The following is a 10617-nucleotide window of genomic DNA, read 5'->3' on the forward strand; positions in this document are numbered from 1 at the left end:
CGCGTTTTACACAGGTTCCATAAAGGAATGAACCGTGGAGAATACCGTTCAAAACATCAAGTGTACTCCAAATTGGGGAAGATGAGCAATGAAGTCATGTTGTTTAATGACTTGTGGAACAACATGAAACATCAATGGAAAGTGGAGAAACCGATGAAGTGATTTTGAAGAAAGCGTTGAAAGTGTATCAAAAAAAAAATCTGAAGGCTTTCAAGTTTCTTGAAGTTTGGAATTTTTTGAAAGATAACAGAAAATTGCTGATTAGCAAAACATCAGACGAACATATTGACAGTGGGTCAAAACGCAGTAGAACATCCGAGTCCGACCACACTACATTAGATGCTCGTGTTCAATTTGATCTGAACGAAGATGAACCTGTTCCAGGCTCACTACCTTCCCGACCAATAGGAAGAGACAAATTAAAAAGCAAAGTCAAAGGCAAAACGTCGGATTTATATGATTTGAAAGAAATGGGAGCCGACATGAAGGGTATAAAAGACCGAATGGACAAGATTTTGCAAATTGCTTCTGAAAGAGAGCTTCGGAAACAAAGGGAGAGCAACATGCAAATACTAGCGACGGACACGTCAAATATAACCAGGGTCGAGCTTGAAGTGGTTTTGGTAATGAAGGAGGAAGTGAAAAAACGTTACATCAATCGTGGCTAATTTCTAGTTTTTTTTTCAAGTTTTTAATTGTTTGGAGTGTGTGTGTGTGTGTGTGTGTTTTTAAGTTGTTGGTTTTATGTTTCTAATTTGTTTTTCTAAATTTTTAGGTTTTTTTTTAAGTTAAGTAATGTATGGTATTTGTATTTTTAATTAATGAAATATTATCTTTTTAAAATTATGTTTTTTTATTAAAAAAAATAAGTTTTATTAAATTAAAATAGTTAACAAAAAAACAAAAAAAAATAAAAAATAAAAGTGTTGCACCACCCCCCTTGGTGTGGCAAGAAACCGCACTTGTGTGGTAAAAAAATGACATGACGCTTATGTGGCGAGGGAGGGAGTGCGGTTTCGATGGCACAACTCCCTCCGGCCTAACATTAAAAACAAAAATTTAAGGTAACAAACTTAAAAAAGCAAAAATATGGATCATGTTTGTAAGAATGTATGTTTTAAAGCATACAAACTTCTCACACAACTTGCTCATAAAACAATTTATATCAAACATCACAACTTAAAAATAAAAAACTATTTGAATTAAAGGAAAATTCCATGTCATAAATAGTGTACCAGATGATGTGGCAACACCTGTGCCAAATAAGCACTATCAGTTTTCTACGTTAAACATTGCCTAAATCAGTAGAAAATTGCATGTTAATTGCTATTGTGGATATGTGGGTAAAATAAAAAGTACATTTCGATTTTTTGCAATGTTCACTTAAAAATATGGTATGATAGCAGAAATTGAAAAGGTATAATTTCATTCATTTACATCATTTACATACTATGAATACTTGTACTTCTATCATGATGTGAAGATAAATCATAAATGTAAATGGCAAGAAGTTGGTGTCATGAGTTTACCACGCTATTTAAGACTGGTGAATGTTGGAGATAGCAGCAGCAATGCTTTTACAATCTAATTCCATTGTCTTCATCCAGTTCTCAAAATCTCCTATTTCCTGTAATATACAGTTTCATCACTAAGAGATGAAGTGATTCATATATTCAAAATTCGACTTTGGTGCACCAAATTAGCTATTGCAGAATATGAAGAAAAAAAAAAAGTGCCAAATTTTGGTCCTCATAAACTTAGGGTTTCTTTTTCAGAAGAGCTAACCTACTACATACTTGAAAACTTGATCTTAACATGAATTTACAATTTAATCATCATGTACAAGTGTCAAAACTAATAGAAACTGTAACTTTTTTTCGAGTTCCAACACTTGAATATGACTCACACCACTAGTGACTAGTGGTATAGAAACGAAGAGGAAAAGTGAACCTTGATAGCGTTGTTGATAGCATGAGTAGAAGCAAGCCACTGATCAGTCTGTTTTGCAAATCGCTTAATGGTAGTCTTCAATGCTCGGATTTCGACTTCGATTCGCTTCTCGTTCACGAAACACTCTTCCACGCCTCCATTAACAGCCTCCACTAACAGATCTGATACGCGAGACGCGCTCTTGATCGCTTCTTTCTTCGATTTCTCTATGTAAGTACCAAATCAAACAACTTAAAATCGAATTCCCCAAAACTACTATTTCCGAAAGAAAAAGACTAAACGAATTGAAATAACCTGTGTGTTCTCGCAGTCGTATAGCGGAGCTCTGATGATCATTGACGAGGCGGAGTAGAGATGATTCAAGACTTTCCGGTTGCACATCCGATCGAGAAGTCTCCGACGAGGAATTTACGCACGCACGCGCCTGCAATCGCCGCGGTGAACTCATTTTGGGGAATTGGACCATTCACATCCCTTGCAGTTATCACCAAAGCATTTTTGGCTAAATTTCATAACATACGCCTCTTTTATGTTTAATGTCTAATATACCCTCATTTTATGTTGAATTCCAAAACATACCAAATGACGTTTTTCAAGTTTCTATATCCAACTAAACTTTCCAGCTTTGATGGGGCTTTGTGTATCTAAGCAAAAAAAAAAAAAAAAAAGCGGTGGTTTTTGGATGTTCGAGTGGTGGAGTCGTATAGGGCCTTTAATTTTAAGAGGCCTCAATTTTAGAACAAATATATATTAATAGTTTTGGTATTTTCGCTTTAAGGAAAGTATAAAAATACATGTTTCTTATATAAGTTCAAGCAAACATTATATTTTCAATACCGGATATCTACATTTTTGAAATTATATTTTTCAGGAAAATTAATTTAACATATATCGAACACAATGAGTCTAGTGAAAAAAAAAAAAAAAAAAAAAAAACAATATGACCAAATAGTCCATTTTACTATTCTAATATTTTTAAACAAACCAATAAGATCCTATAACATCCAAAAAATACGAACCAAAAAATTCATTTTCATTCAAGTAAAAATAGTATTTCAAATCATAGTCCATACAATCCAAATAAAATAAGTATGTCAAATAACAGGAAAAATCAGAGTGTCCCAAAATCAGAATCCATATGGTGTGTGCAATAGAGTCACTCCAAGTTCTTCCTCTTACCACTTGGAAGTACCTAAAACATAAACTGAAAACCGTAAGCACAAAGCTCATTGAATTCCCCAAACTACCTCATACCAGACATAATAAATCATACACTAGGCCCCTGCCCTGCATCGAGCCTCGCTCACCTGTCACCGTGCCTCGCCCGCTATACGCATACAATCAATATCACATAATCATGCTAACACATATAATGATCATAACACTAGCATATGTTCCAATCCTCAAGCCTCGCCTGACATCGAGCCCCGCCCGGTATACATAGCAGCACATAACACATGCAAGGGTCACACAAACTCTTAGCATCATAATATAATCAATAAGGGTCGGCATTGTTGCCTTAGACCCACTACTAGAAAAACAGCCTTTTACGACGCTCATTGCGTGTCGTAAAAGGCTCAGACGACGCACAAATGCGCATCAAGCAAGGCCCTGTCATAAAGAGAGACGACGCACTTTTGCCCGTCATCTATAGACGACGTGCATTTACGACGCTCATTTACGACGCGCAGTTACGACGCTCGTTTACAACACGCAATGCGTATCAAGGAAGGCCCTATCATAAAGAAAGACGACACACATTCGTATGTTGTAACCTTACGACGCGCGTGTTAATGACACGCAATGCGTATCAAGAAAGCCTCTATCAAGAAAGGTCATGTCATAAATGAAGATGACACACATTTTTGCGTATCATAATTGTTTAAAAAAAATTATTTTTTATAGATTTACCAATTTTCAAATTAAATTTGCATTTAATGCCTCATAATAGAAAATAAAATATCATATACAAAAAATATAATCCATTTCATAAAATTTAATGTCATACAATTCTATTTCTTACAATATATAAATTTACATTCATCTAATCTACTTTGTGTTTCATACAAAAAATCTATTTCATGCGGCTTCTTCCATTTCCTTTATTAGCAGCTTCCATCATCAGTAGAACAACTAACAATTGAAATGAAAAATGCAACACTTGTATACCTGCAAAGAACTTGAAAAAAACAACAAAGATTTAATGTTTATATATAGCAAGAACATATTGAATGCATAAAATAACAAGCTAATAGGAAGTGTAACTTATTTGTGAAATTGTTAAAAATTACAAGTAAAGATTTTACTATTTCTGTAAAATAAAAAAATTTAATTACCTTAGATTCCATTCAGCAAATTACCTTAAATTCCATTCAGCACAAGCATAAGGACCAACCCTGAGATGAACATAGAGTCCAGCTTTCTTAATCAGCTTAATTAACTTCACCAAATCATACCTATCTTCGAAATAATATTGGGAAAGAGAAAAGAAATCTTGAAATCAAGAAAATGATTTAGTAAATTAAAATAAAATATTATTGTATTTCAAGAAATTTTGAAATTAAGAAAATGATTTAGTAAATTAAGAACTTCCCAGATACGAAAAGATTTACATATCTTCCAAAGCTTCAATCTTCCTTTAGGATCAGCTGTGAATATATACCTATACAATAGTAACAATTTAAAATTAGCAATCAAATTTGAAGTCAGTATTGTTATGCATATGTCCTACAAACTCCGAAAATACTTTTCACTTCCTATACTATAAACAAGATGATTTATTATATGCACATAAGAGTAATGATTGAGGTGAACAATAGTATGCATTTTTCTAGGTACTTTAGCATTGAAACCAGTAACAGACTAGTAAAATGGGAGTATAACTTGAACGGTACCTATTGTCCAAAAACTTGCACCAATAGTATGCAGCCACAAAGAAATTTTCCTCAGGGAGCTTGTGAGGTAAAAACATCTCTACGGTCTACACGTTTCATGCTTGATTTCCATCTTTTATCATTTTTAAAAACAAAAGTTCTAACAAGAAACCTTCTTTCAGTAATGCAAGTGATGCTCTTGATAAGCTGATATTCGTAAGTGTAACGGATCCCTCATTACTTGGAGATGTTGGTGAGCTTGAAATCCGAATTAAACCTGATCCAGAAAAAGGGACAATCACAATATCGTAAGATTACTTACTTTTCTTCATTCTTGAATCTTTCCTCATAAAATACAACTCTACAATAGATTTATAAACCTTTTTTACCCTTATTGTAGAGACACTGGTATTGGAATGACCAAAGAAGAACTAATAGACTGCCTTGGAACCATTTCTCAAAGATGTACTTTACCTTCTTTCATATAAATCATTAGCAAATATGTACTGCATTACATTAATCGGTTAATTTTATAAAATGTTGAATCTTTTTGTTTAGGAGAACAAGGATCTTGGAAATGATAATAGTTTGATTGGTCAATTTGGTGTTGGGTTCTATTCGGCTTTTATGGTTGCTGAAAAGGTCCTTAATACCCTTTTACCATTTTCTTAATTTCTTAATTTGTCAATTAAAAATTATTCTAAATATTTTATAAAAACGGGTGATTGTTTCCACCAAGAGTCCAAGGTCAGACAAGCAATACATTTGGGAAGCAGCACCTGAAAGTAGTTCATATGTAATTAGATAAGAAACGGATCCTGAAAAACAGATTCGTAGAGGAAAAGAAATAACACTCTTTTTGAAGGTCCTTTAACTCTTAGAAAGTTCAATCTTTTTGCTTTATTTTATTTATTTCAAATTCAATTAATATTTTATTTTGTTTTGTATAGGATGATGACAACTACAAGTTTACTGAGCCAAGTAGAGTTCATGGTTTAGTGAAAAACTACTCACAATTTGTTTCTTTCCTGATTTTCACATGGCAAGAGAAATCAAGAACAGTTGAGGATCCGTTCAGGGTTTAGTGATAAACTTTCCATGTCATCCAATTATAGCTAAATAACTGAAAGGGTCAGTTGTTTTTCACACTCTCTAGCACTGCAGTAGAAAAGATGTATTTTTTTTTATACCAAGTGGCTCTTTGTTTCACTTTACAAAATTTCATGTTTTGGGAAAACAAAATACCTGATTAGGACCCTTAAATATTGAGTCATCAACTGCAATGGAAGGTTTCTTGATGAAAGCCCTAATTTTCTTAAAGAGGAAGAGGCGACTAATCCGTAAATGGAAGCCTTTGGATTAGCTAGTCATCTAGTTTCTCTGAAAAATAGAACACTAGAATCAAACAACTATCAATAAGCAATCAAGTTCCAAAACATTAAGTCACAAAGATATTATAATGGAATGAGACATTTTGAAAAGTTCATTATTTCATGTAGTTATTATTATTTATTTTTTTCTTTTAACCAATACTCAATATAGGTTATTTTCAAAATTAGCACTTGAAAGATCATCTATCAATCCTTATATATTTGTTACTATCAGGTGTCTTTTTGTGGGATAGTTAAAAAACTGGAGAAGTCCCTTTGACACAAACTGCAACCTACAATACCCTGACTCTAAATTATATTTATGTAAACACAGGTCAAAAGTTGAGTTATAACATGTTCGTAGTGCCCTCTATTTCATTCTCTATTTGTACTATCTTTAAATGTCATGTTGGTTCTTTATTTGTTTAATTCTAATGGCTCTTCTATAATAGGCTGTCTTAGTCCTATTTATCGATTCAGATTAACTTCATTGGTCATTAGCATATATATTGTTTGTGACTTCTATTTTCTAAATATGTATATATCTGAAATCAACTCCAATTTTCTTTTTTCTGTGTTATAGATTTTTAAATATATTGTATGCAATTCTTGAGCTTGTGGCCTTGGCTACAACTTTCAGTTCAAAATGTAAAAAGTTTAAGCTTGACAAAATCATGCTTTGTAATATATCAGTTTGTTTGATTCTATGCAATTCATAAACTAATGGAATTGTGTTAGTGTTTCATTCAAGCCTTTCTTTATTAATAATTATGTTATCCAATTGTCTTATAATTTCAGTTTATTTTTGACCAGGTGCTCTGCTAGGCATATGCAAGGCATGTATACATACCAATGGAGTCAAGTCCTTGGTTTCTCCTTAATTAAAAACTTCTTTATTTGCATTTATTTATAAAAAAAGATAACATGGTACTGACTGCTTGATTAAGAACTGGTTGGGTTGTGCTATTGTAACACTAAAAAATTTAAGCAAAATTTAAACTTTCAAAAACACGTCAAATTCATCAAAACATTACATCTTTGTTTTCAAAATACATTTATATCAGAGTTTTCCCAGAAACATAACACAATAGGAGGAGCTGTATGATCATGCCTTCTCCTTGCCGCGATCCCCTGAGGTACCTGAAACAATAAACTGAAACTGTAAGCCCGAGAGCTTAGTGAGTTACCCCCAAATTACCGATACACATACAGTCCAAATAACCCTGTCACACCTTAACATATCATAACAAGTGAGCAGAACAGCACATAACGGGTCCACAACTTTACAGACTGGAATACCCTTGGGCCCACAGTATGAGTCTAGAATGCCTACCAGGCCCTCAACTCACATCTGGATTGCCACCGAGCCCTCAGTATGAGTCTAGAATGCCTATCGGGCCCTCAGCTCGTATCTGGAATGCCCCCCAAGTCCTCAGTATGAGTCTGGAATGCCTACTGGGTCCTCATCTCATATCTGGAATACTCTAGGGTTTGTTGGCTACCGCACGGAGCAGTACAACCTCAACCCATCCCACATAACATATCACATGTAACAAAAAATGCACATACAGGAAATCAATCAGTATCACAGGTAGTCCTACAGTCCTACCCTCAAGCGTATCAAACTAGCATGCATAACTAACTCCGACTCAACATAATACAACTACTAGGATATCATATCCAATGGGCCAACCTTGGTGCCTTAGACCCCTTAATATAGTGAGGATAACTCACCTCGCAACTATCATCGAAAATAAGAAAGCTCAACTCCCGGGTCCAACACGAACTCCACCACCTAAAAGTACCACACAACCTTTTTCATAAATCTCCCAATCCCAGAAACCCACAGAATTCAATTGGTCAATCCTTGGTCCAAGTCAAAGTCCACAGTCAGAGTCAACAGTCTATGTTGACTCGACTCGCCGAGTGAATGCCACCGACTCGCAGAGTTCTTCCTGAATTCGAGAAGTCGTGAAATCCTTGATTTGCTCGCCGAGGTCCCCTTTTAACTCGTCGAGTTCATATGCGGCCAAGATTTGGAAGAAGCCCTAACAAACTCGCCGAGTTTTTAGACAACTCGTCGAGTTCAAGGCAATCTTCAACGAACTCGCCGAGTTGTTCATCCAACTCGCCGAGTTCATGGTTATCTTCAATAGACTCTCCGAGTCCCTCATTCAACTCGCCGAGTCCATGCAATTCTTAATCCATGCAGATGCTTTTTAAGCCACGACAAGGCCCCAGATTACAGATCCAAGCTCCTAAGACATGTTTATCACGTAAAGTTGCAATCTTTACGTACATGCAAGGCTCTAAAGGCCTGAAATGATAAATCTAAGATCTTTAATGGAGTTTTACACCTTGGTAGAGTTTCATCCTTGTACAATCTGGGAACTTTATGGATCTAGAGGTCAAGGGAAGTCCAAATCTGAAGTTACAACTTCAGATCTTAGCTTAAACATGGAGAGCCCTTCATAACACCCATCCAAGGGAGGTTCAAAGTGAAAAGAGCTTAAGGAACAGCCTATTACCTTCCAGAGAGTGATGTCTGATGCAATCCCTTAGCTTCCCACGACTTCCTGGCCTTGCTTTTCCTTGCTTCTTCAAGTGCTTCCTTCCAAGGTTACTCCTTCAAGCTTGGACACACCAAAGAACACACACACACACACACACTCACATGTTTTAGGGTTTGAGAGGGACAAGAAGCATAAGGGGAGGCTGGTGGAGGCCAATGATCCTTTAAATAGGGTATAAAACCCCCAGAATTTAGGGTTTCATCTGCCAGCTCCTACTCGCCGAGTCCCTTGGTGGACTCGCCGAGTAGGTCACTAAACACGCGTTCCATTTCCACTGCTACTCGGCGAGTAGGGCAACCAACTCGCCGAGTAGGACATAAGACCAATTATTCTTTAATTAAATTCATACCTGGAATTGGGACGTTACAGCTATAGAGCCCATTTAGTAATAGTATTTAGATTATAAATTAACAAACCTTCCACCCGTTTCTAAAAATTATAATTAATTTGTAAATTTTTCACTTGATCTTGCAGTTTTAAGATTCCCAGAAGCTAGTGTAAGGTTTTTACCACCTTAGCATCGCCAGGTCGACGCCCAGCTGTCACAACAGGAATTCGTTGGACAAACACAAACATTACATGTAAGCCTTTCTACTCATCATTCAAAATCTACCCTGTTATCTATACCATTCTACTTTCGGTTTTATTGTTATTATAGCAGTGAAAATTGTTGGGATTTGGATGAGATTGCTATAATTGGGGAAATTTTCTTAAAATAAACAACTAAATACAAGTAGATTTTCTTTATCAACATTGGATAGAAACTAGATAACATATTTTCAAGATTGTAATTGTAATACCTTTCTGGATGCCTTTTCAAAAGCTACTACCATCTCCAACACAGATGTGCCTTTACCCGTTCCTAAGTTGTAGACTTCACAGCCTAAAAAATAGATAATGGTTTGATTTAATGTCAAACAAAACAAAATTTCCAAAACTAAAAAATGTCATTTGCAATCAGAAAGAGATACACACCTATTTTAGGGTCCGAGAGTTTCTTCAAAGCAGCAGTGTGTCCATCTGCTAAATTTACAACATGGATGTAATCATGTACCTGAAATTTGAGGGTAGAAAAGGTAAATATCAACATCATAATTCCCAACAAACAGCAACAGGAGGAAAACTCTATAGAACCTCAAATAAGGTAATCTCAAATTCCAACATTTCCCAATCATTGCATAATAGACACAATGTTTCAAGTTTTATGAAACAGAGCACATAGCACAAAAAAGAAACCAACCCAAAGTATAGATAGATGTAGAAAGCATAAATATTCACTAAAATAGAAATTAAAGATTGAGTTAAGTAAAAAGAAAAGATGTCATACCATCTTGCATTACAGTTTCCTCATGTTGTCTAAGACGCATCACAGGGGCTAAGTAAAAGAAAATATGTCATACCATCTTGCATAACTGTTGAAATTAACATGAACATTAGTTGCACAAAAAATGTATATGATGATTATGGTACACTATGTATAATATAAGGGCGTACTTTGAACTCATAGTTATGTGTTTCTGCGAATATTGTAGTAAAATCAAGAGAAAGCATAAGGCTCAGAAGCAGGCTGGATCGAGATATGGACATCATGGGGATCTTGTGTTGAGGCTTTGAGCTTGTTTCTGAACACTTCTGAGTGAGGAAGTATGAAGGTTAATTTGTGTTTAGATGACGATGAGGGGTGGATTTATATGCAGAGGAAGATGATATAGAGGAAGAAGACTACCCAATCCCATATTCTCCCCAAATCACTCCAAACCCTAACCCCTAATTCACTAATTCAACAATGGGATTAATTTTGTATTTACGGGAAGATAGAGAGGAAGAAGATGAATACGAAAGTAACTACGT

General features: G+C 35.2%; 1 protein-coding gene and 1 pseudogene across 1 annotated transcript; one reads left to right on the forward strand and one right to left on the reverse strand.

The window, feature by feature from the left end:
* Positions 1–1338: 1338 nt before the first annotated feature.
* BLOS1 (GCN5L1 family protein) lies at positions 1339–2483 on the reverse strand. The gene is made up of 3 exons (XM_078996814.1): positions 2245–2483; positions 1951–2156; positions 1339–1627 (listed from the first exon to the last, which is right to left on the reverse strand). The coding sequence occupies exons 1-3, from the start codon at positions 2414–2416 to the stop codon at positions 1538–1540; spliced, it is 468 nt and encodes a 155-aa protein (XP_078852940.1). The 5' UTR covers positions 2417–2483; the 3' UTR covers positions 1339–1537.
* Positions 2484–4749: 2266 nt separating this feature from the next.
* On the forward strand, positions 4750–5908 carry LOC145046938 (heat shock protein 90-5, chloroplastic-like; annotated as a pseudogene).
* The last annotated feature ends 4709 nt before the right edge of the window (positions 5909–10617 follow it).

The sequence above is a fragment of the Lactuca saligna genome, chromosome 5, assembly GCF_052625555.1.
Source record: "Lactuca saligna cultivar CGN05327 chromosome 5, ASM5262555v1, whole genome shotgun sequence".
Lineage (NCBI taxonomy): Eukaryota > Viridiplantae > Streptophyta > Magnoliopsida > Asterales > Asteraceae > Lactuca > Lactuca saligna.